The 27,737-nt window shown below is 37.2% G+C and overlaps 1 protein-coding gene across 1 annotated transcript in view; it reads right to left on the bottom strand.

The window, feature by feature from the left end:
- Positions 1-1,660: 1,660 nt before the first annotated feature.
- NWD2 (NACHT and WD repeat domain containing 2) overlaps positions 1,661-27,737 on the bottom strand; it is a gene marked incomplete at its 5' end in the record, with an annotated part of 50,784 nt that continues 24,707 nt past the window's right edge. The window contains 4 exons of the mRNA XM_083862163.1: positions 1,661-7,218; positions 8,749-9,338; positions 9,641-9,785; positions 11,384-11,587. Of these exons, the coding sequence (XP_083718289.1) occupies positions 3,283-7,218; positions 8,749-9,338; positions 9,641-9,785; positions 11,384-11,587 (4,875 nt within the window). The 3' untranslated portion in view covers positions 1,661-3,282. The remainder of the gene's footprint in view (positions 7,219-8,748; positions 9,339-9,640; positions 9,786-11,383; positions 11,588-27,737) is intronic.

Below are 27,737 nucleotides of genomic sequence, written 5' to 3'. Positions count from 1 at the left end.
ATGCTCTTTGCCTTATGAAATATTTGGAGTCATCTTTATTTTGTGTCCTACAGCGACATTCCCCAGCTGTGGTGCAAAGGAAATGACTGATAAAAATATTTTTTCTAGCTGACCTCCGGCTTACCTTCGTCTGCCAAAGAATTTCCGGCTAATTCTCTGTTAAAGCTTTCTTGCAGCTACAGCCTGTTCCTAGAATCTTCTGTGTCAGAAAATACAGACCCCATCTAAGCTTGTTTATAGATGCACTTTATCTAAAAGATAAATGAAAGCTTTGTTCTAGAGATGCAAATAGTGCTTCTTAACAAAAATTAAATTGCACTATTCCTGTGTAGGAGTAGAACAGCACTTGGTATTTGGATGGCTCATTATTGTAGAAAATATTTTGTCTCAGTACCACTGGATACACATACCTGGGGACAGATTTGTGAAGGGCTGTGGAGCAGTCACTCTTGGCAGTAGCAAGTATCAGCAGTCTGAAGCCATTCAGAACCCTGTGTCTGCTGTATAGGCTCAATGTGAGGAGTGTGACCCCTGAGAAGTTGATTCAGAAAGCTGGCAAGCTGAATGAGACAGGTTAGGCACAAGGTGTGATTCTTGGGGGGGGAGGGGGGGGTCCTGTGCAAGGCTAAGACTTGCAATTGATGATCCAACTCAGAATATTCTGTGGTTCTGTGATTACATTATACTCCATTACTACCAAAAGCAGCCACTCTCCTGGCAGATAGAGGATGTATTTTACTCTTCCAAGATAATGAAAGAACTAACTTTCTAATATTACATAGGTTATGGACGAGGAGTTCAGGGCCAAAATGCAAAAGTCATGCCTCGTGTTTGAAAGAAGGTGGAAATTGCCTACCTTTGGGACAGGACCCTGAGAACTGTGGTGTCCACAGCCTCTTCCCATAGCTTCACAGATCTGAATGGGTGTGGTGTTTCAGGTCCTCTTTTTTTGTCTTTTTACTGGGTTGGTCACAAAAGCCTTCATGTCTGTTGACTTGCATACTGTCAGTATGCAATCTAGTCATAAACATCATCTAAGCATGGTGGTGGTTTTTTTTTTTTTTTTTTTTTTTTTTTTTTTTTTTTTTTTCCCTGCAAATCTCATTGTATTTCGAATGCTTGATTTAGTTAGCTGGAATGGGAAAAATACTGGATTTTTTTCCTCATCAATACTGTCCTTAAAAATTATTTATGTGTGGACTCGATATTTTCTGAGCTTGAGAAGAGCTATCTCTTCTCAAGAGAAACTTTTCAACAGTTTTTCCCAAAAAACCTTGTGTAAACAATATTCCTTTCCCATAACAAGAGGTGTTGTTTGCTATTTCTGTTACTTGGGCAATGAGAGAAGTCTCAGTCCTATGGACCAAAAACATGTCTTAGCACAGCATGTTATAAAAAGGCTGAAAGAATTGTAAATAAAACCTTCTGATTTCTACTGTCTTCTGACTGGAGTCAAACATCTTTTTTCATGTCCTATCGTGACATTTATGTACAGGCCAAAGGAAGCTGCAAAGGCCATATGTCTCTCGGTCGGGGTGGAATTTCCATGAAATTAAGCGACACACACAAGTTTGCTTCCATAGTTTATTAGTACAAACAATGCATACACAAGACTGGATATTTGTTTGAAGACTGCAATAGATTTCTAATTTAACAACTCTGTAACAAAATTTAACTAAATTTGACATTTATGAAAATATAAATCTCTGATTGGGTAGGTTTTCCCAACAATACAAAGTTTACATAAAAACATTCAATATGATCTATTGTTGCAAACCAGTTAGGAAAAATCATTCAAGTCACTTAATATACTATATTGGCTTGTACATTGAACATTCACACACTACATTAAGTTCTAGCTTAGCATTCATTTCTTGGAAATTTGTGACATGGGATTCTGATTTTAAAAATAATATTATTCTGTTTAAATAATTCGAAAATATTTCCATGGGTATGCCTTTTTTAAGATATGCAAGTAGGGGAAAATTTTCTTATCCTTTCAGATGTTGTCCAGTATATATTTTTACTTAGGAAATTGTAATTTTTTTTTACAGCATATTTCATTATTTCACAATTTCTGCCTTGAAACTGGTAAAACTGTACAAAAGGCTCAGAACAGTTTCTAAGGCAGAAGGTGAAGCTTGTATGTATGTGAAAGTACGAAAAACCCATTACAAACTGGACTAGGAAAGGACTTCTGGACAGCCTTACATTTAGTGAAATATTTCAGCAGATTCACAAACAGTCCCAGAGTTTGGTCATTTGATCTGTATCTATAATGGGAAAGAACAGAAACAATACTAAGGCAAATGTTATAAGGACTAACACATGGCATGTCTGAAAACTACCAGGATTACTTTGGAGACATAGGAGATACTTTAGACTTTCTTACAACAAAATGGACAGCAACCTTTTAATATAAATAAATGAATGTCTTTAAGTGTTCATCAGTTACGCCCCTTCTCTTTGAAGAATTTTCATTACGACCTGTACTAATACATACTATGAAGACGCAACATTTCCCCAAACCAAAAATAAAACCCCAGTCCCTATACTTCCTTTAAAACTCAGGACTTTTATGTTTTTTATCACAATACAGAAACCTGAAATCCCTGCATGCAATTTAAGAAAGAAAGCTTCCATTCTGTTCATTAAGGCGAACAAATATTTGTTGCCTCACATGTTGACATGTTAGCAGCTGACTGGCACCTACTCCTTTCAGTCCAAAGATTAATCCCAATTAAAAAGAAAAATAAAAGTAAGTATTTTTAAAATGATGATGGAATGTATCAAGTGTTCCAGGTTGGCAGGTGACATCTTGTCATTGCACCATCAAGCAGAAAAACACATTTTTGCAAGTGGGTATAAAGTTGACTGTTAGTTATAGACCCATCTAGGTAACTTGGAATATAAAATAGTGGTCTGACTTCTCACCAATCACTTAGAGGTTTAGTTCTAGTTAAAACAGTCTGTCAAACACAGATATGATCACCTAACTTCTGTAATAGCATAACAATTTTGATAGTATTGCTAGAAATTTTTAATCAAGGCCCTGGTGAAATTCTGGACTAAACCTTGTATTCCGAAATTAAAAAAAAAACCCTGCAGCCCATTTGCTTTATGTTTGCTTTTATGTTTACAGAAATCTAAGACAGGAGAAAACAGCTGGTCTGCCCTCTGCTGTTTCTGTCTGTCTTCCAAGAAACATACTGATTTTTACATGAATTCAGAAGACATACCTAAGCAAGTGTACTATTCAGATAAGCTCATCCAGATGTTTACTCAGTTGTCAGATGCAAAACTGTGTCTTCTGCAATCTATGGCTGAGCACACTTTCTCATAGCAGTAGCTGTGTCTTTTGGTTGGTGTTGATTCACTCACCTCAGCCTCTGTAACTGTAATGGGGCTATCCCTTGCAAATACTTCTGTTGATTCCCTCCAAATGCAGTCTGCAGTCACTTTGAAAGTGTAATTGTGACACTTTGGCCTAATCACTTGTGTTGTGTTGTTGAAAATCTGACGGCTATTTGAAGTAGCAATTTTGATTTTCAGTGCAGCATCAACTCGATCCACTACAGTGTAAGTACCTATACTTCCGTCATCAAATCCGATAATAATGTTTAAATGTCTCTGTGAGAGTGCAAGGAAAGTGGGAGTTTTATAAAGAGAACAGGCACCGATGTTTTTGCCATCTGCTAGCCTCATTACAATTAAACTAGAGACTGCACCATTGTCATCATCTTCTTCCCCACGACAACAAATGTACACCAGATAGCGGCCATCACGAGACAGCCTCTGCCGCCAGATGACACCTGGAGCGTGAACCACACGAAGTTTTCCGCTGTATAAATCAAGCACGTTGATGTTCTCATCACCACGGGTTATAATTCCCAGCTTCCCATTTGGAGATATTTCAAAGTCTTCCAATTTTTTTAAGAAATTGGTAGGCAATTGTACACGTCTGCAGATGACTTCCTCTGTTAGGCTCCAGATATTCACAGTTTCAGTAGATGTTATAAATACTATAATATCTGGACAGTCTGGTATCAACTTAATATCCACAATGCTTGCACCATCATCACAGCAAAATTTCTTTGTTATACTGCCTGTCCAGAGACTCACTGCCAAAACTTTGTTCTTTGCCATGCCAACTACAAATGTATTTGCAGTTGTTATAAATGCATTCTCTAAGGCAACTAAAATATTGCAAACTCTATGTCCTGTAGCCAGTCGCCAAACTCTGGATGCATTCTGCTCACAGAGGGAGACTACAAACTGATCATTATGAGTAATCATTAGCTCTGAGATTTTTTGTCCATTAATGCGAAAGATGTTTTCACCGCTAACTGTGTGCCATACATACTGGCTGCATTTATCATCTGATGTAACCATTATCTCTCCAGAAGAGGTCAGCACACAGTTTTCAACAATACCGTCATGCTTGAACACAGCTTCAATAAATCCAGTGCTGAAGTTCCACTTATGGACAGAATCTGATCCATCCAGTGTGTATATTAATTCACCTCTGGCTGGCAACACCAGTCTTTGGATTGGTTTGCCAGATTTGTCAATATTGGACATAGCAGTTATGATATCTATATCCCAGATAGAAAGGACACCACTGGTGGATAAGGATAGCAGCATGTTGTGATGATTTGATTTAATTAGCCTGACTATAGTTCCTGAGATTTCTTGTAAGCTTGCCATACACTGTCCAGTATCTCTTCTCCAAACAAAAATGGCTGAGGTATTTTCCATTGAAGCAATTATACAGTTGCCATTTTTGGACAACACGGCAGATATAAAGCGCTCATTGTGTTTAGCTCTAAACTTTTCAGCCACCTTCCATACACGAGTGTCAAGAAGTTCAATGCTGAGAGCCTTACAAATTAAAATTGCACTTTGGTCTTCAGAAAGCTCTATGCTGACAACTTCGCTGTCTTCTCTTCTGCAGTCAAAGTCATCTGTAAGCTGGGGTTTTGCAATTTCCTCTGTATTCCAAACAGAGAGGCTACCCTCACTGTCCACCATCACCATTTCTTGGGCTGTGTCCAAAATGAGAAGGAATTTCACAAATCCACTTGAAAATTCAGAGGTCACGGTGGTCAGCTTCTCTCCACTGCCCAAGTGGAAGATGGTCGCGGTGTTCAAATACTGCCCGCAGAATGCATAAACTCCATCTGGAGAGCACTGCACACAGGTCACTTCGTACCAGCAGTGGAAGTGATAGAGAGGCCAACCGTAAAGCAGATCTATTACAGTAACATCTTTGCTGGCCTCCAGCCAAGCAAGTGCATGGTTGACTGATAATGTAAATCCATTTATAAAACTGGAGTCCCCTGCAATTCCACAGTGTTTTGACCCCTTAATTTCCACCTCAGACAAAAGACAGGAATTTATGTTATCATATATCAAAAGAGTGTTGTTTGTTGTAGCTACTACAAGATACTTTTCATCACTAGAAAGCTTCATCCCTAAGATAACAGATGGAGCTGTTGTAATTTGCCTTAGTAACTGACGTGTTTCTACATCCCAAGTGCTAATGGAGCCATTTTCTAAAGCAGCAATAATTTTGCTGGGATTAAATGTAGGCAAAATCTCAGTGACATGCATGCAGCTGGATGACAGCGGCAGGCGCTCGGGGCTGTAAGTCACATCCATGGAGGAATGCAAAGGAACGATAGAGCAGTACTTGGGTCCATCCTTGTCACATTCTAGGAGGAGATGTCTGAGTTTGGGCAATGAACTTACTACTGGGAGAAGTCTCTGCTGCAATTCAGCGGAGAGTGAACCTGGGTATTTTACTACTTTGAACTTTATACTGCGGAGGGTACTGGCCAGAAATTTCAGCTCCTTTTCTTGAGAGTAAGTGTAAGCCAATTCTATGTCAGAAAGTGCTTTATCAAACTGCCCTATTCTAATCATGGTGTACAGCCAGCTGAAGTTCATGATAACTCCGTACAGAAGATCATCAGTTCTTCCACATCTTGTTAAGTGATGAATAAGCTCTGTCATTTTTCTGTGATTAATAAAAAAGATATCAGGTTCCAATGGGTTACACTGAAAGACCCATGGCTGATCTGGTGCCTGCCTGTCAAAAGCAGCTTGATCCATGCAGTGCTTTTCATCCTCATTCAGGCCTCTACTGTCACGGTCAGGACAAGCACTCAGATATTGGTCATTGCTATAAAAAGGTTTTCTTCGTCCACCTGACCAAACCCCAAGGAAATACTCTGCCATGACTGTGTGCATTTCACGCAAGTCTTCTTCATTGTGCAGGTATAATTTCTGGGCAATTAGTTGCAAGTGCCTATTTGCCCAAAGAAGCAGTGTTACATTTTTCACTTGTCGCTCTATTAAATACCCCTGTAAGCCCTCCTTAAGTCTTGCAATGTATATATATGGAATTCTCAATGGGTTACTCTCTCTGACTCTCTCATTCAGTTCATACATAACACTGTTGTCAAGGGCTAAAATATCCTCCAGTTCCATTTCACTCAGGCCAGATTTGGACATAGTGATATAGCCAAGTGCTCTTGACAATAGTCTTGACCCACACTTGTTTTCCAGTGACCAAAACAACTGCTCTATGCTTTCATGGACAGTAACACAGAGGGAGGACTCATCCACATCCTTATGAGATCTCCAGTGCCTGACCTCTCTGAAGGTTAAATTCACAAACATAGGCAGTGTGCACTTGGAGAATGCCTCATTGACATAGATTTGTTGCCCTGATGTTACTTTCCTTTTAACTCGCAGCAGCTGATGTTTCAGTACTTGACTACACATCTTCCTGTCCCTTGCAGTCAGTTCAATATAGTTGCTTTCTTCATGAATAAGGCACCTCAATTTTTGCAGGATCCCATGCTTGTTTGGCAGTGTTGACAAAATTATCCGTACTGAACGTGGAAGGTGAATGGGAAGCCACCAGAGCTTCCTACCATCATCACTATCTGTTAGCTGTTCTAAAGCATCAAATATAATCACCAGGGGCCTGTGAAATGAAGATTCATTCAAGAGATTTATGAACAAGTCCCGAAGGTCATGAATCTTTTTTGGGTAACTTTGTACGAGGCAACGATAGTTGACTGCTAGTTGTTCACAAATGCTTTGAAGTATATTCTTCAGATCTGTACTTGTTTCAGTGGATCCCAAAAATCTTATAACTACTACTGGGTCAGAATCTGGTCCCATCTCTTCTTGCAACCAGGAATAGGCCTAGAATGTAGAGAATAATTTAGTTTACATCTCAATGAAGCACGCTAACAGAGTTTATAAAAAGTGATAGTCTATGTATGAATAAACATTTTAAAATATTGCTGGTTGAACAGAAATGCTGTCACTGGCAGAGTTCAAGGTGAGTGCACTGAATGAAATTCAAGTTATATATCATCTTTGTTTAGAACAAAAAGGCTTGCATCAAAGGGGACATGGCTAGAATGTACTCCATAAATCCCAGGGTACTCTTCACAAAATCTGAGTCTCACCTCTGAAAGTAAGCAGATAGAGTCTCTTATAAATAAACTTCCTTAGACACTACACAATGTCATCCTTGGTCAGGCACACCAGCCTACCACCTAAACCTGTTTATCATTGATTCTGACTGAGTATAAAAATATGTCTCTAGAGGACATGGGTCAGAGTACAGATTGCCCTTAACTGGCTGGTTACTTTAATCCCTGGCCCATAGAACTACACTTTGCCTTGGTGTACCTGTGACTTCTACTCTAAAGTGCTGCCACAAAAAGGACAAAGTATCTATCTCTTGAAGTTTCTTTGGTTAGAGTACTTCAAGCCAGTGAGGAATGTAACTTCTTTACATCTTCTCAGTCTGTGCAGGCTACCACATCTCTTCACCTCACTTTATGTTATTACATATATTGAGCAGAACCAGAGTCTCTAGGCTGAATTATATACTTAGATATGAAACGAGATCTTGAGTTGCAAATCCCCATTTCATATATGCAGCTAATGTGACTCCACAGTAAGTAGATACAGGGATTTTTAAACAGTATTGTTCCCTTCTTCATTTCCTTGTGGCTGATATGGCTGTTTCTCAGCTTACTATGCTAAATTCTCTGACCACCCTGCTGGGAACTCAAAGTTGCGACTGTCATCTGCAGAATTAGGTCTGGTGATGCCAGCTTAGTCTTTTTCTGCATCTTGTCCTGCCTTGCACAAAGTGTTTCATTCATTTCCCTGTAGTACTCAGCTCAATGACTTAAACAGCATATGCCAGATAAATAAGTATAGGTATTTTTTTTAGCTTATTGCATATCGATTTGTAGCCAGTGTAATAGAATAATTCTGGAATAATTTCTAATGCGAACTTGAGATGGCATGACTTGGAAAGACATACTGCATTTGAGTTTAAGACTAAAATCAGAATAAGATGTTTAGGTGGTTATGGATTCATAGAGTCTCAGAAGAACAAGAAGAAAGATCATTCCAAAATATACATTGTTAATTCAAAATACATTGATTCTTATTAGACTTCTAGGAGTTTTGATAAACTACATTTGTTTTGGCTAAGCACATGATACAGATACATTATTTTTAAAACGTAATATTTTTCTGCAAATATGTATAATAATATGCCAAATATTCGTGTTATTATTTTTATTTTATATATTGAGGGCTGATAGATCTGTTGAGAAAAGAAAGAATTAAACTAAGTTGGCCTTTACACAATGCTGTAATGACAGTAATGCTGTCAACATGACCTTAGTATGTAAGGTACTTATTTACCTTCTTCGCTGCTTCAGCTAACAAAAGAGTCTTCCCTGTGCATGGTCCTCCATATATGATAAGAGGGTTAATGTGTCCTAGTTTTCTAGGTAAAACATATTTGTGAACTATGCTTAATGCCTCACATCTATATTCATAAAAAGTGGAGTATGTTTTACATAGCGATGAATGTTGAAGAACTTCATCGTACAGCATGTCTGTCTCTGTATCAAAATTCTGCTGCACTGTAGCTTGGATTATATCAATCATGTCTTCATAGAACTGTTTACCAAGTCCTTCAATGTAATGGCTCTCCACTTCTTGGGAGTAACCCAGTTTCATGTCACAGTGGGTGACGGATGTGTACACTCTCAGATTGGACGATGCGACAATGGTAGGAATGAATTCATCCCTGAGCTTGATCAGTTTCTCATGTGCTTCAGGATCTCGTAGAAACTTCCCAGCTTTATGTACCACATCCATGTATTTTCCCATCTCTGGAATTTTAACGAAACGCTCAATGTTGGCAATTTTCCGAATGTAGCAAACACACTTCTTAAGGAAAGCTGGTGTTTGTTTACCCAAGGCAAAATCAAGTTCGTCTTCAATAGCTGAGGATGAAAAGAGAACACAAGAGTCTCTGTCAACTTTTCTTTACAAACAGTTCAAGAACATGCCCTACCCCGAACAAGCAGACTTGATTGCAATTGTTCTCTGTAAAAAACAGAAAAAAACACAGAGAATTTGCTGGGTGCTTTTGTATGGGTTTTAGTCTGAAGCAAGCACAACAAACCTTTTTTTCCCCCCTTTAGTTATATGAGAAATGCCAACAGAAATATATTTTCATGTTTGTGGAAAGGTTGACAGAAAAGACAATAAATGAATATACAGAAATTGTTACTGTGAACTTTACCAGAGGAGAGATATCTCTTTGCTTGGCTGTGTTTCATTTTTCCTTTCTCATACAGCAATTTCACAGCAGTCTTAAAAATCTTCTTAATCTCTTCTGATATATCTTGCCATTTGTTCTCATTCATAGAGTTTGAAGAAGATTCCATCTTTTAAAAATATCCATAGTTAAAAGGTAGGTGTAATACATACATCTACAACTTCAGAAAGTAGAAGTCTAATATTCAAGGCCAAAAATAACACAGTAACAGAGAAACACATACACTAACAGAACCAAATAAAAGTTAAACATTTTATACTGCAGATGATCATATTGTATTCCATGTTTGAATTTTAAGAGTTAGCTCCTTGGAGTATTTTATAAATCCCATAGTGTAGGCAGTTAATGTAATATTTTTCAAGAATAAGGCAAACAACACCTTTATAGAAAGAGGGTTTTGAGAACCAAGCCTGAAATAATGATAATAAAGCAGCAGCAATACTGCTAAAATTATCACTCCTTTAATGAGATGTAATAATGATAATAATTTAAACTTGGATCTAAAATTGAAAATTAGGTTCCTGGTACCTGTAATTAGGTGCCTTATATTAGCTACCGTATTTTAAAAATACAGGATTATATGTGACATTACATTCATTCATTCATTGCTATAGTAACACTAATCTTAACTGTCATCAGAGAGGAACTCTAATATAAATTCACTAATACTTTCAGATGGTATCTTGCAAATACCATGCTGGTGCTTTCTCTAAAGCAGCTAGGTTTTATTTACTGCTGGTGAAATATTTCAGGGGTTTCCAGTTTTCTCAGTGTGGAATCTCCAGGACAAATTCCTAGCAACTCTTTCTTGACAGAGCTGAGTATCTTTTATTACTTTCTATAAGTTTATGAGATGTAACTCTGTGTTACATCTTTAAGTTATGTTACATCTATGTTCCAGCTTTAAATTATGAACATTTTTTAAAGTTATTTTAAGTTATGAACTTTAAGTCATTTAAGTTATGGGCATCTTTCACTTAGTCCTGTGTCAGCCAGTAGCTTCAGGAAAAGTACAAAGATTTAATAAGAAAAAAATGCAATAATACAAGACACACTCAAAATGAAGTGAAATCTCTTTCATGGAGTTCATTTTTTGTACACTAAAATATTTCCTTAGGTTTGTACAGGTTGTGTAGGAGAGCAGAACTGAGCCCTGAGAAATAGATGAAGTTTTATTGTCATCAATTAAAGACAAATGCCTGCTTTGAAAATGATGATAAACAGTGTTCAAAAATCTTATGTTAGAATACAGTTAACAAGTTAAAAGTATGATATCTGACTCAGGACAGTACTAAACACTTGTTAGAGTTTTCTTCTATGGGGATAGAAGGGAAAATGTGTATTTCCTCTGCAAGTCCTGTTCATTGAAATCTGGCGAATGCACAGTACAAAGCAGACGAGCCTGAGTTCTCCATATTACAACATCAGGAAAGGGAAATCTGTACAACTGTCCCACTAGCCCTAACAGGTCATGGAGACCCAAGCTCTAGCTAGCAGAGAGCGCATCAATGCAGGAGTTGTGTTCCTTGGTGTTTTGCAGCTGCTCTTTCACCACATACAGGAAAGATGCACCACAGCAGCAGCTGTTCAGGTGTGGACAGGGCTGTAGAACCTAACTCAAAGACAACACTAACTGCCTGGCCTTGGGGACTGCCTGCCACTGTAATGGACAGAGAAAAATTTTGTGAGCAGGTAACTATGACTTACCGTATTCTGGTAATTCTTCAGCATTTCTGATTTTGGTCTGAGGTAATATGTTGGTGGCACTGCATTCTCATCCCTGCAGTACCACTCTTCTAAAATCCTTGTCTCTAGCTTGGCCTCTACAGCAGCATCCAGGATCATTTCAAATTCTGCTGACTCAACTTCCCCCGGTATTCGGATGTTCCCATACTTCTCTCCCAACAGGCCCTATGTATTTACAGAAAAATAGGGATGAAATTTTTCTTTTTCATTATCCATAAAGCATCTTCAGGGTCTGAATTTCCTAAAAGTAAGTCTGGTAGTAGTCTAATGACTTTGAAATTACTAGGAAGGGAAACAGATACTGTGTGACAGGAATTACTGTTAAGGGTACTGTACTGAGCTGTATTTTATTATGATGACTTGGAAAATTTCAAGTAGATGTATTATCTCTCACAATACTAACTAGTAGTAAAAATACAAAGGCATTCAAAAGAAATTTTAAAATATCCCACATACTTAGCACAGTATTGACTCATGTATTACTGAATTCCGTTAGTCACAGGTTGAGATTATCCTCACATGCAAATGCGAATTGAAATTGTGGCTTATATCAGCAAGGAACAGTGAACCACAAGCTGCTTTGCTGTCTTCTATGCTTGTTGTCTTTGCCCCAGTAGCTGTCCACTGAATGAACAGTGGGGGAAGGAAGGAACAAACACTGAGCAGAAATTGATCAAACCCAATTTTAGTACCTCTATGTAAAGGTTTGTGGAACTCAGTTCTTAAACTGGGGCACAGGAGACATTTCCCTTTAAAAACTGAGGATTAAAATACTGGTTGTGGTGCTCTAAATATACTCCTTTAGAAGAATTTTATTTCTGTAGTTTACTGTCTGTAAACATTTTTGTAAAAATATGATTGTAATTTCCTACAACTTCATAGATAATAGTGTTATAGGAAATTACTGCAACCATTTGGCTATTTTTTCTCAAATTTGTGATCATCGAATCAATTCTGCATTAAATACTTGGTCCACAGAAGTCAGTGAGAATTCTTACTTAATTTAAAATGTGATTTTTAAAAATTCTTTCCTCCTTTTAAATGTATTCAGCAAAGATCTTGCGTTAATGAGAAGGAATACTTAATGTGGAGAGGAACCAACAGCATCAGAATCTTTATTTGAATCAGAAAGATCTCTTAGTAAAATAATGTTAATGCAAATATATTAGTGCCCTAAAAATGTAAATGAGCATGTTTGTAAATAATATCTAAATATTCATTATTTTTAAATCACTCATCATAATGAGAATCAGTTTTAAACTCTTCTAGCAGAACACCCTGAAAATCAATAACTGATGATGATGAAGCCTGCTTCACTGATTATAAAATCACAAAGCAGCAGGAGACTTTGCTGAACCCAGCTATAGTACTCCAGTGGCACACCATGCCAGATGCTGCAGCCCCAGAGCAGACATCAGAGCAGTGCACGAACACTTCTTAATCCTTCCAGGGAAAACCAGTTATCTCAGACCACTGGACATTGTGTAAACTAACCTGGCTGATTTTTGACTGGAGCAAGCTTAGGAGAACACATGAACCACGCTGGCTCTGATGGCAAGCAGTTGGCATCCTCCAAAGAGGAGCACTGACAGAAGAGCTGGTGGAACAGGAACAAGTCATTGTCTGTCCACTGCTCAGGAGAAGCAAAGGAATGTAGGAATTGTGATAGTTCATATAACTCAGGATGCAGTTTCTCACAAGTCACAGCATCCAAGTCCTTCAAAAAGCTTCCAAAATAGAGAGTCTTTAGGGGAAAGTTGAGTTTTCCTGGATGCCCATTCAGATCCTATCACAGCTCCATTTAGGGTACACATCAGTGATTCAGGAGAATGGAACGAATGTGTTCAGCAACTAAAATTATATAATAATAAATTTAATGAAATAGAACGATCCAATATTTCTATAATCTAAATTTATTTTTGATTTGTGATCATTCCAGCTAGTAGCTCCCCTCAAAGAGGGTTACGTTACTTCACATAATGAGATAGCTGGGGAAAATTTTGAAGCTTTTACATTTCTGATCTATTCATAGAACCTGTAATTTTGGAGTACTGAAGCTGCAGAGGTTAAACAAAATATAGCATTATTTTCCTTCTTCATTCAAGTGAGGTTAATAATTTATATTATATCATTCTGAATTGGTAATCCTCTTCACATTCAGGCTGACATGGAAAGCTCATAAATTTCTCTCAGAGGAGCTTTTACCTTGTATAGAAATTATTACTTAAAATTCATTAGGCTACACTTTTTCTGAATGTAAGTCCAGTGGATTCAATACACAGTTGCCTGAGCAAAGATGAATAGTTGGGCCCTTCATTAACAATACTAAAATGTCAACATTATTACGTCTGATTTTAATGTACTGCATTTAATCAACTAAATTTGTTTTGGAACTATTCTGTGTACTTTTCTGCTTCTCTGGTACAGTTTATGCTGTTCTCTCTCCACTGTACTGTAGTTAAATAATGACTGGTTTTACTTTGAAATGAAAAGACAAGACTTTTTTTATACCTCTCATCTCATGTCATTGCAAAAGACATTATGTAAATAATCTTGTATTATGGATTATCCTCCTGACTACTTGAGCAAAAAACAATAAAAAGGAATTTTGACATGATCCAGCAAACCCTAAATATAGTTCTAAGCAGGTGTATCATTTGGAGCATTGCACTACAGCTGTGTTCCTGTTAGAGCCCAAACAAAAGTTACCTCAGGTTCTGGTATTAATACCTGACTGAGTGTAGTCATTGGAAGAATATTCTGGTAGAAAATGTTATGAGGTAGAAAACTCTTCATGGAGTCACTCCTGCGCTTTCTGGTAACTTCAGACATACCTCAAGCTACAGCCCAGTTTCACTGGCCTTTTAATGGAGGCATTGAAACAAAACTCCTAATTTTTTTGGAAAGTACAAAAGTGACTAACACTGGTTTTCTGAAAGGCTGTGGTATCACACCCCAGGCTGGGAGCAGGAGGCATGCTGAGTAACTGCAGCTGTTTTCTACTGAGAAACTGATGCTCAAATGATGGGTTACACCACATAAACACATAAGGCTCCTGGGTAACAGTTCTTCACCCAAATGCACCTTCCTCTAGATGCACTGCATGTTTTCCATTACCAGTGGCACTAGTAAATTAAAAAAAAAGACTAAGGAGTATAAACAGACTATATGTATTTGCTGGAATTTTAATACAAAATTTGTTTCTAAGGCTGTGTGACAGCATTTGCAGGAACAGGCTGTAAAAACTACATCTTCCCATGTTAGAGGTGAGGTTTGAAGCACCTCCTTCCCTTCATTATTTTGGTGTCATTCTGGTTAAATGCTGGTTACATCTGTATAAGTGAAATCTATCAGGGTACCACAAAACAACTCAAACCTTAGAGGCCTCAGTGAGAAGCTCTGAACTGCACTTTTCCTTCACTAGCTTCGTGTTTCAACTGCCTCTGTGTCAGAGGCAGCAGCCTCCGGGAATATCTGCCCCATCTCTACTTCCCTGCACATTCAAGTAAATGCAGATTTCTTCTTAGAAAAATAAAGAAAAATGAAGCAACAGGATTGAAAGTAAATATAATTTCTCACAATATTCATGGTGTTTCATACTTAGTCTGTAAATAAGAATTACCATTATTTCAGATCCTTTTGAAATATATTATAGTACTCTACAGTGATAACCTAACACTTCAATTTGTGATAACAATGCAGCATTTTGATGATTATTATAGGGAATTATTTTTAAAGGGAACAGTAATGTTTATGCTGTGTTCACTATCAAGAGACAGTTTCATATGCAGACTCGTGAACCAAAATCTTCCACCTGATGAGTCATTTTCTTTTAATAGTAAAACAACAAATTAAAGTCTCATTAGATTGAAGGTGATTGAACTGTATAAAACGACCAGGCTGATAAACACATAAAACCCTCAGCAACGATTTGTGTCTAACAAAACTTTACAGAATTAACACAGAGCAACCTCAGCAGTAGCCTTGTTTTAGCTTTCAGAATCACAGAATGGGTTGGGTTGGGAGAGACCTCAAAGATAATTTACTTCCAAATCCCCAGCCTTGCCAGGGACACCTTCCAACAGACAAAGCCACTGAGAGCCCCATCCATTGGGATTTCCATCAGGAATGCTTTGTTGAGCCCGAGGCTGAAATCACTATTTAATAAAGGTTAAAAAACTACTGTCTATAAGATGGAAAATATTTTTCATTCTAATATTCTTGGTGTGGAAAGGTATTAAAATTGTAGGCACAGTCACTATAATGACCAAGAAGAGGACACAAAGATAATTTAGATTTGATCTTGAGATATGAGGGATTCACATGGCATGTCATATTAGTTCAGACATCATCACTAAAATATTCATGGATTCTGATGCCATACATTCTATTAAACCAGAAGATGCTGAAATTTTAGATACATTTAATTCCAGCTAAGATAGTTGGTGGTAATTTTAATAAAAAACAGCTGTCAAATAACAGCAAATGATATTAATTACTGATTGGTTTAATTAATCCTTTTAAAATAAATTCTATATTGACATCTGCAAATGAAGCCATTTGAGAAATCAGATTTGTAATGTTTTATGGAGTGGTTCCAGGTACTTGTCAACCAAAGAGCAACAATTTTTTTGCCATTTTGCCAACGGAGATCTGATCCAATGATCTTTTGCTGGGCTACTTGGAATCAATCCTATTTCTTGGTCTTTGTGGTGACATGTGACACTGAAGTGCATACATGTGCCTCTTCTGCCTCTTCTCAGACCAGTCTTGGATTGCCAGCTTTTTGAAGAACAAGCATTTGAGAAATCATCTTTGAAGGAATTAAATCTAACCACAGTTAATTTTTTAACTTAATATACTTCTCTGTGTACAGGACTAAGCACTCCTTAAACAATTTGGTTTTGCAAGATCCACAAGGAATTAGGAAGTATTACTGTCCCCATGTGCCACAGGAATTAAATGCAGGGCATTAAGCCTCAGAGCTGGGACGAGTATGCAATGGTTAGTTATAATCACATAGTGGAAGGTGTTTTTCCTAATTCTCAACTCCGTCCTTACAGAAACTGCTCGCTACTAAGGGAAAAAAAGCCTTGACCCCTTGTGATGAGGTCCTGAGTGAGTCACATTTCAGCCTACTAAATTACTAAAAGCTTAAACTAAGATCACTTATTCAAAGTAGAACAGCTCCATTAGGGGAATGAGTATCTCATATTATTGAAGAGGTGCTCAATGCTTCACACTGTGGGCTGAAAATTGGAGGGATCTAAATGCTTTTAAAACACCGTGGGGTATTAAGTTCATCTGCTGTCAGGGGTTGGGAAAGGGTGGTCTTACTGATGTCCCAGAGGTGTCCTTCTACCATTCCCAGGAGAGCTGTGGGTTACAGTCTGGATCATGCCATGCCTCAGCAGGATTTCACACAGAAATCGGCTGTAGCTCATGGGCAACCACCTGGAGCAAAGTGTGTAATAACAAAGCACACTCATGGTGCAAAAGCCCTCTTTCAAAACCTCCCCTGAACTGGAAGAAGGACAAGTCTTTTGTCACCAGGTATAAACCCTACTCATCAGGCTTTAGAGTGCGAATGATGGGGTAACAGTCCCACATCAAAGGCCCTGCTACTGCAGCTCCTTTCTCTGCAAGCAATCTCACAGCACTGTATAAGCAACTGAATATAAACTGCAACAGAAACATGAATGTTATCTTTCCATGGTTTGCATGACTAACAAGGGCTACAAAGTCCTCTGGATCCCCCTCTTCCCTATGGTCACTTACTATTGATTGCCTTCTCTTTATCGTGGAGTTAGAGATCTCACTCCCTGCTTTCACAGCCTTTGCTTTGAAGGCTTCCTCCCTTTTATAAAAATCATTCTTATGAAATAAAACCTTTTTTCTTCTTTAAAGCCATACATTCCAAATAGCCATTTTTTCTTAGACAAATACATTATTTCTCTACTGCTTAATGGGATGTTCACACACATGTTAGCTGATAAAGCATATTACTACATAGTGGATCAGACTTCTATAGACAAAAGAGACACAAAAAAAATTTGAAATATTGATCTACAAATAAAAAAATTACAAATAAAATTTATAACTAAAATTTATAGTTAGCACTGGGCTTAAAAGACCTCAGATTTTATCCAAATATTTTTTCTAAAAAGCATACTTACTGTAATCAGATTCCAATACCCATCAATTTCTGTCAGTTGCTATATTTGTATGTATGGAGACAGAGTCACTTCAGCATAACTACAAGAAATGCTCCATTGTTTTCAAATCTTGCTTTTTACATGCATGCTGGCTACATTCTGTGTCTTGTCTTGCATATCAAATTTAGAGGTGGTAAGACAGTGCATTTGCATGTGCAAACCTGCCTAGGAAGCCATTCAAGTTAAGGAAGGCACATAGAATTGTAACAGGTCAGCATGTTTACCCTCCTTGTCTGCAGAAATGTAGGCTTAAGTGATATAACCAAATATACAGTAATCCACGTCTTGAAAAACTGAAACAAATGGTCAGGACACCATTTTTAAGGGCCTTTTTTTAAACATCCCATCCTAAGAAATTTAGCACAACTATAGCTCTTTCTGGTTTCTTGCAAGAATGTGATAACTCTGTTCTAACAGTATCCTTTAGAAATCACTTATGCGATATAAAATGTGCAGGTGCAGCCAGACGTACTTTTGGGGAAAAAAAAGAAAACTAAAATAACAGGTTTAGCTGTGTCCCTGCCTGCCAGGCCTTGTAACCATGAATTTACTACCAAAAAACAAACAGAAAAGAATGTCCTATTTTATTCTTTTTTGTAACTTAAGAGAACAATAGCCAACTCATTTCAAATTCAAAGCAAAAATGCTAATGGCTAAACAATAGTGAATCATCTGAACTAAAGCCAGAAAAGTATGTTTACTTCAGTTTATCTCAATGGAATATGAATGGAACATGTTAATTGCTTGTTAGGGCAAACTCCAAGCCATTGTACTGGAAACTGAAATCAAGATGAAGAAAGCTGTACTACTATGCTTAAATTAAGCCATGTTTCAGGAAGCTGGAGTTCCAGAGTAGGTGGTGCCCAGGAGATGTCCTGAAAATAACTTCTTATTGTACTTCTACCTCCAATGAGGTACAGTGTAAGGACCTCATGATAGAAACACAGAGAGAATATCCTCCCAATAAATAAATACATGTGATGGCTTTTCTTACCTATCAAAAGAAAAAAAGTTATGTTGCATTGGTATTAAGTCTCTGGAAAATACTACCATTAGAAATTAAAAATATGAAAAAGGCACAAAAATGTCATAATCTGTGATTTCTGGGAAGTACAGGTCACAGGTCACAGTTAGAGCAGCATTCTTCTTGTCTGGCAAGAGTTGTAAGGCAGTGTAGCTTATCAGACAGAACACAGGAGCTGCTGCAGATCTCTTAAATCTTCTTTCCACTTTTACTACATCTCAGTATGGAAACCTGCAAGTTCCTGATACTTCTGCCACTGACTCAGACTGCCTATTCATAAAATGAGGCTAATGATAGCTTGCAAAATAAGCATTTTATTTTGAGTATTTCTATTTTGATATGGAAAGGATGTGTATTTATGTATCAGCAGCGACGGAACTGTTATTTTACACTGTTTGTCCTTTTTAATTTTTAAGGGAAAAATGATACCATAGAGCAGTATCAAACATTTTCATTTGCTTTTTCTCCATAGATTGAAGCTGTGAATAAATGGAATTAATTTTAGAACTTCATCATGACTGTAGAAAACACAAGAAATACAATTTTTAATTGAAGTTGCTGAAGCGAATAGGAATCTGAAAGCATAATAAAGACATTTCTGTACTGAGAATTGTTTTTCCACCTGCTCAGATATATATTTATGTTCCTTGGCTTGAGGAATATTGCAGTGTGTTGTTTCACAGAACCATGCCCTAATTTCTCTCTTCCCTGGAGGCACTGCAGAAGTACCTTGGGGGGACTATATGAGCTTCAGAAACTTGAGAAAGGTCTTGGTTTCAGTTCCATGAAAAACAAAAAGGACTGTTGAACTACCTTGTAAGAAAACTGGCTGCAACTGACTGGAAGGATGAGGTGCAAGTGCTGAATTGTTTTGCTATGAGTACAGTTCTTGACATAAAAGGTGTAGAAAAGAATGACGGTGGAGTTTCTTGATGCTTGACCTGTCTTTCAGAAAATTAAAGAGTGCAGCCAAATCTAGTTGTAAATGAGCCAATTCTCTCAACTCTGAACTTCACTCACAGTGCAGTATTTTTAAATCTCAAAGCCTTCCCCTAGTGGTAGGTAGGCATGAAATAAGGATGAGTAATTTCTCAGGACATAGTGTGTAGGAGATACCAGTCTATCATACAGAGTGAACGTGCTTCCTCAGAAGAAATTCATGACCTACTTCCCTGATACAGTTTGCTTCATCAGAATTCTCCTTTCTCCTGGCTGAGAAAGCATCAGTGGTCTTCGTCTACAATCTCCCTGTCTTCTACAGGATCATGCAGCACCAATTTCATCTTGTTGCCTTTTCCTTCATTGCTTATCATTGCTGGGTCTTATATCAGCCTGAGCATAGACACAGGTGAGAAAATCAGTCAAAAATGATATAACTAGGGAAGAGGTCAATGAATAAAGATAGCATAGAAGAAGGACTGGAGACTTTTCCTACCTCTGCCTAAAGATCTGAGGTGCTCACTCACTCTGATTCTCCTCCAAACAAATGGGTTTTTCTCATGTTTCTCTATTTTTGAAATTACAGGGGAGATTTCTTGACAGGCATGTACATTTTTCCTTTCACATAAAGCTTAGGACTTTGCAGGTAATTCCTACTACAGTCCAGATTTCTGTCCACCTTCTGTCAGCTCTCTGTCAACAAGATCCTCCTGTAACTTGACAAGAGTGGAACAGGGTATATAAACAAATCAAAAGGGTTAGGTTTAATAAAAGACTGTAGCACATAGCCCAGACTGAAGTCAATAACCTTGTCTGTGGAAATAGGGAATGCACCTTTCTTGGAAAAGGCAAGGAGATCAATATTGTCTTATAGAGGAAGGCATGGTGGTGTAATGTTTCCTGCTTTGTAAAATAATCACAACACTCATCCAAGCCAGAAAGAATTGTGATCTGAAACTCTGTCTTGCATCTCACAGGTAACATGCGGCTAATGGGGAAAAGCTTCTCCTACTACTGTTGTTTAATATGTCTTCCTGAGTATCCAGGGACACAGGTACCATGGAGTCAGAAAGGAAGAAGATATTCTGAGCCAATCAGTGTAGTCAGCTGGGAGGACAGGGCACTGGCTTATGGACACCAAACCCTGGAGGTAAAAGCTGGCACTCCTCCACATCTTACTGCCCCCTCTTTGGTATACTTTGCATGCAAAGTACTTCCTGTGAAATATTCTCTTTCTTGTATTTATCAGAAAGGCAGCTTAGTTTCTGCATTCCAATTTTGGGAAGGTATTAATGTGTTAAATGGTGAGGCAAAGAGCTTAGATTGGGCTAAACTTGAGCAATGCAAAAAGGGCTGAATAAGACACTTAAGAGATTGAGAGAGGCATCTAGTCTGTAGTAACCTCCAAAGTTGCAGCAGCTGAGAAGGGTTTACTAGAACTGCAAAACCAAATCCCACTGTATGCATATACATAAGTCTGTCTTGGAAACAGACTTACATATTTATGTTTTTTTGTAACACACTTAAGCTGTGTGTTCTCAGTGACATACACAGCCACTATGAAGGTATTAGAAAGTGTTAATTAATGAGTATTATCAGAGACAGAAATAGCTGATGGTGTAATGGAATTTTCAACACTCCTCCTGACTTTAGGAATACTGAAGCTAGTTGTAACATGACATTTCACTGCAAATTTTTTTTTTTATTCCCCCCCCTTATTAGAGCTAAACAGATTGGTAATTGTTGAGTCTGCAAATGACAACCTAATTATGTAACTAAATGTCAAAAAAAAACCATTTCACAACTTTCATAGAGTAATGCAATCATTGAGAACCTGATATGACCCATGACGGTGTAGTGTGGAATAAAGTACCTAAAACATTGTTAATGAACATGTTTTACGTAAAACATAAATGAAGGCCCTCAGAAAAATTTTTAGTATAGGTGACACTAGTTCTAGCAGATTTTAATACACTCAATCTAGACTTTACCATAGTATGCAAAACAATTACCAGAACATAACATCAATTCTGTTTTGCAAGTGCATGTGGAATGGCCTGTATTTTTTTTATTTCACTAGTTCCTTGATTTTGATAACTTTTATTTATGATTTTTATATCCTTATGTGTTAATTGTAACAAATATATATATATGTATATATATATATATATATATTTTTTTTTTTTTTTTTTTTTTTCCCAAGCCAGCTGGTGTTGGCTTTTGTTATTTGGGACAATTGGTGGCTGGTACACTCTGAACAGGTATTTTATCAGTCTAGTCCTTCAAAGACGAAAAGAAATAATTAGAAAATTCCTTTCAGTATGATGGCCCAGTGAAGTCCACACTGACGTAGAAGTGTCAGCCCATTTTTAATGTTCTTACATGATTTGCATGTATTCCCTGCTTTTTACATGACTGGAAGGAGAGAATCCTTTCTACCATTTATTAAATTATAAATTCAGAGGACAGAAAGCACAGTAGCATAGCTGCAGGATGGAAAGAACTATTTCCTATGAAAAGAAAGTAATGATCTAAACAGTTAAGGAGATAATGAAAAAAATGCAAAAGGTATCTTTAAAGAAGCTGAACTGAAGGAAAAAAACTAAGACAAGCACCAAACCCTTTAGGCACTTGACAAAGGTTGTGGATTCTCAAACCTAAAATCACTTAAGCTGTTCAGAGTGTCAAAAGTCTTTGACACTCAAAAATGTAGCCACTTCACATCACCAAATATCACAATGAGGTTACTCTTTCTGATCATTTAAATTGTATTAAATATAAATCCCTCTTTTCATAAAATTATCTTTAGAACTGCCACATTTCAAACCCAATTCTTCAAAACTACCCAATATTAGTTTTCCATTTATTATACAGATGAAAAAAAATAAACTTTATGAATTTTCTTAGCTTCACTTGCCATAGTGAAGGATGGGATAAAACAAAATAGTGCCCCTTCTATTGGGACATCTTCATGACTTCTCTAACACTAATTTTTACATAATAAGTTATGTGACTTACAATTAATGATAAGCATACAAACGCTGAATATTAAGTACTGCCTGCAGGTAATAGGTCAAATAATTGGCCAGAAGTTTAAAAATTCTGCAGCAGATGTCCATGGGAATGAAAAAAAATATAGAAAAAAAGTGCCACTTGCCTGAATGAAAACAGTCTTTATTGCCTGTGCCATGCAATTGTATGACTGAGAGGCAGGATATGTGGTCTGTGAAAAGCATGTGGCCAGCTGATGAACTGTTTTTCCAGCCATGAGTAGCACTAGTATAGTAAGGCATTTTAAAACAATTTCAAGCATTAATTTCTATGCTACGCAAAAGAACCAACAAGAAAAGAACATGTAAATTACAACTACTGCAGTCTCCCTAGTTTTCTAAGCAAATATCCTATGCTTCATTTTTTAAGGTGGAATGAAATAAAAAATTACTCTGTTCTCCAGTTACAAAAGAAAGAATTACATATTAACAGGACACGAACTCTGAAAAAGCACATTGCACTGAATGGAAGTATTTTAAGAGAGAAGAACACTGATACTTTTTCTTATTTCACTCCTTAAATTAGCATCTTTCATTAAAGAAAGAGGGACCCTACAAAATTATACACACTGATTATTAAAAAAAAAAAAAAAAAAGGAAGAAAAGGAAAAAAAGACCCAGCTACTGTTAGCTAGATTTAACAATAACCAGACTAAAAAGTGAGCTATTTATTTGTTGGGTAGGTGTTTCTTTCTGGGTCTGTTATTGGAGAACCAAAGAATCTCTGAACGGGTGTCTGTATTTGAGAAAAGGAAAGGCGCAAGCAGCACAATTAATATCTCTTTGAACTTATCAGCTACCTGCTAAATATTGTAAAGTATGCTGTTTCTTTACATAGAAGTAGCATTGCAAGGTTTAGAATCCCCTCCATACCTCTCATTTCTGCAGAATAGCTCATGCTGGATTTTTGATCTACAGATTCATTTGTAGGGCAGATCATTACATTTAACTGATTATAGTACTACCTCAGAACGAAGGTTTGGTACAGCTCTTGAGGGTCATGAGAAAATAAATTGCATAAATCTCATGCAGCCTATTTCTTCCTCTACACAATACATAGAATGATGGAAATATGACTTCATGTTAATCTTATTCTTGCTAATATGGTCATTCATATTAAATATAATACTTAACCTTTCTGGAACACAGCACCAGAAATTGTATTTCTGTCAAGAAAAAGAAGTACAGTGACTTAGCAGAAAATATGTGCAGCCTTCTGACTGAAAATGCAAGTTATTTTTAGACTACATAAAAGCCCATGCAGTTTCTGTGTTACATGGAAAAGCTGTCTGATGAATCTTAAACCCGTTTCCAATGGGCTAAGTATAAAAAATGGGTAAGTATTTAAGATTTAGAGAATCAGAGATGATTCACAGCAAAATACATTCCCATCCCAAAAGCAGATGAAGGAATTCACTTACAATAGCTTAATCATGTAACATCCCCCCATGCTTGATTTCATTGTCTGTGTATATCTGTTGTTCAGAGCCAAACTATATGGAAAGGGACAGACATCCTTCGCCTCAGTCTGGAGGCTGTGAAAGAAGACCTAAACTTGCTGGGAGGAAAGTTGCATGTTTTGTCTTCAAAATTGATCACTTTGTCTGTTTTGAAGGGTTTCAAAATATACAAAGCTCTACTTTGATATTTACAGAAAAATCTTTCCTGTTGGCCAAGTCCATCTAAAACAGGATTAATATCTTCAGACATATACTTTACTCCACATCAATGCCAAGAAATCCTATGGAGCCATTCCTGATATGTTAGAGGGAGTTCTCATTTAGATGGGTTTTAAATCAGACACAGAGTGAGAAGAAAAGTAACAATCTGATATTTCTTTCCTGGAATTTACTTTACTGGAAGAGATGGACTGTTCTGCCATGTCTGGCTCCAGGTATTTCTCTTCATTCACTTAAAAACTTAAAAAAAAAAAAGCTGTGTCTTTGGGGAAAATTAAATACTGAAATGCCCAAGCACAGATAACCTCTACTGAATTCCCCAAAAGCACTGGGTACTTAGCATTCCCCCTGAACTGGATGTTCTAGTATAGACACATTTGACTGACTTTTGCCTCCCTAACTTAAAGTGTGTGGCAATTTTCCCAGGAAAGCAAAAACAAAATATAATTCAGGCATTCCAAAACCTGTATTTAGTTTTTACATTAGGAATAAATCTTAAAGGAACACCAGAACTGAAACTGCAGTTGAGGAGATCCAGCAGAGCAGGAATAATATAATTTGGAATTTTCTCTGAGCTGGAATGCACTCAAAATTAATTATCAACCATTTGTACTAAGCAGAGGGAGTGCAGTAATATACTTCATGGAACAATTAAAGCATGCATTATACTGAGGAACACAAAGATACAAACAGTAGAAACATTCCAGTCCATAATTTATTGTACTTCCTCTTCAACGGGATTTAAGGACATGCCAAATATTGTAAATTGCTAATATTCTTTTAAAATCCTACTGGATTTTCAAATTTATAATCTTAGGTTCTTTAGGTCTATGGAAGTTTTATGCTTCCCTAGGAACTCTTAGGGAAGTGATGCACATGTTGCTCCTGAATTCAGGCCTGTCAGTCACTTCCTCTGGGCCTTGCCCGGGACTGAAAGTGCAGAAAAGAGCTTTTATACATCCCCAGTAGGTTTGTGGAAAGAAGAGCTTTAAAAATACTCTCTGGGGTTTCTCAGCAGACCAGTGAAAACACAAGGGACTATGCAAGGTTACATTTGTTTAGATGTGGCAACTCTTGTTATAATTTGCAGGATGCATGCAAATGTAAAGGTTCCAGTGATGTGTTGAATTTATTTTTTTTTTGTATTGTTGTGAAATGTAGAGTTTAAGCAGTTCATAAGTTAATAAATATACTGCATTTCAATCTTCCCATGTGGATTCCAAAGACAAGATTTCTGCATAAAATTTGTATGAAAAGGATTTTGCCCTCATAAATGAGTCTTCATAAATTATTCTGTAGATCAAAATTAGCATGGTATGTACTTACTTACAGTGAAAACTGTGAGCATTTAAATGATTTAAATGATAATAAACTAACAAAAAATCTCAACCTAACCAAAATCCAAACAACTTTCCTCTCCCTTAACTGAGTCAAGTATTAATAGAGGCAGCAGTTAAGAGAAGCAGTGTACATTCCTAAAGTCAGTGTTCACAGGAAATTAGCTTTGCATTTTTTTCAGAACTGTCTCCTCCTTGTGCTTATGAATGTGTATTAATTTTGATTTTGTTGTTTCATATTTGGAAAAAAACCTTGTGACTTTCAACTTATTCACTGAACTAATTTAAGGACTGAATATCATTTTCTCTCCATCCAATATTACAATGCAGGCAAAAATTGCCATAAAGAAACACTTTCTAGAATCAATGTATATCAAGTACCTAATTCTGAATAGTTCCATTTAATCCCAGATCTGTATCTCAATTCAAAAGGTGGTAATTAAGAACTACAAAAAACCTCATAAAAAACACACACACAAAAAAAACAAACCCAGAAAAAACCAACCACCCAACAAAAAACCCCAAAAACAAAACAAACAAATACACCAGCTGAAAAGAAGGGGCACATTTTATAGAACTTTCTCAAGAAATGGCAAACTGCCTAAAGCCTGCAGCGCCAAAGTCAATTTTTCATTATGTTACTGTAAATTAAAAATAATTATGCTTGTTGGAGTAGAATCATCTTCAATTTTTGTCGTAAATGAAATAAACCCCATCTCACTATGATACAGCAGAGCAAAAACCAAATACGCATAAACAGATTTCTGTGGTTTTGCCAGTCTAGTCACTGGGAGAGCTACTACTTTGGCCCATACTTAGAAAACCTGAAATAAATATTGAAGTCATTGGCTCACTGCAACCTCTTTGATAGCCGTCTCATTCTGTTTAAAAATTCTGATTTGGCTTGATTTCTTTAGTAACAATATGAGGCAGGCAGTTCTTAAAAGCTTCAAGATCCTGAGCTGCTAAAATATGCAGCAATAGTACGTGACAAGGTTTTCTTCACTATCAAAGATTTTACAAATTCATGTCTAAGGACACTGGTTGTTGCTACATGAAAAACTCCATGCCCTTCTGTTCCAGCTCTGGTTTTTCCATCAAAGGGAAGATAGAAAGTAGAAAAATAAACCCAGAAAACTAAATATAGTCACACAAGATGAAAGCTACCCAAACTCTCTAGAGATCTGGGCCAGTGTGCGCTTGTGAAAAACAGTGTCATGACAGCATCAAACCCAGCCCAGACTCTGTACGCCAGCTGCTGGGCTCTTACAGTAAAGTCTTTATTCTCCAGGCCTCTGAAGCTAAACAAGAAAGGCAAATAGGTGAATGAATAAGAGTCAGAGAGATGGTTGTAAGGGTGTGATAGAAGTACAGAAACACACATGCTATAGGTTGCTCCTTATCTAATGCTTGGCATGGAGAGACATGATCTCCAGCCTTCATAGCAGGCAGTGTTTTGTATCCTTTCCATCCCACTGGCTTCTGTGGTTTCAGTTCACAAAATCTTTCACATTCTTCCCTTTTAAAAAAAATAATCAAGGACTTGCAGCTTTTTGTCTGTGTTATTATGACAAGATTAAGAATTAGAGTTGACTCAGCTATGTCTAGGTAGCTCATCAAAATGAGAAAAACTTCGTACCTTTTGTAAAGTATTTTCTTGGCAAATATATTATAGAAAAGAAAATTTATGATAGTGAAGGCATGGTCTTAAGACTGTTTTGCATTGAAGCAGAGCAAGCGACCATGGAGAGAACAATCAGTTGCATATCAGTATATCACAGACTCAGAGCCTCACCGACTTCCATTCACTGACCTCCCATCTTTTCACCGTCTAATACCTGGCATCCTAAATTGTCCTGGTTTAATGACAAGAGACAGCAAATGCTGATCAGAGCATAGCTCTTTGCTGCTACTTTTTTGTAAGTCTTTCTAGGCCAGCTGATAATGCATGTGTGGGAAGTACCAAGAATTAATTAACTGTGGCCTCCTTAAACAAGTTGTCAATGATTCTATTGCGATAGTAGTAGAGTCATATCTATCTCACTCTGAGGACTGATCATTAAAGATCCTT

Source organism: Zosterops lateralis (assembly GCF_965231275.1).
Source record: "Zosterops lateralis genome assembly, chromosome: 5".
NCBI lineage: Eukaryota > Metazoa > Chordata > Aves > Passeriformes > Zosteropidae > Zosterops > Zosterops lateralis.
The sequence above is the reverse complement of the archived record's forward strand: the minus strand, read 5'-3'. Positions and strand labels throughout refer to the sequence as shown.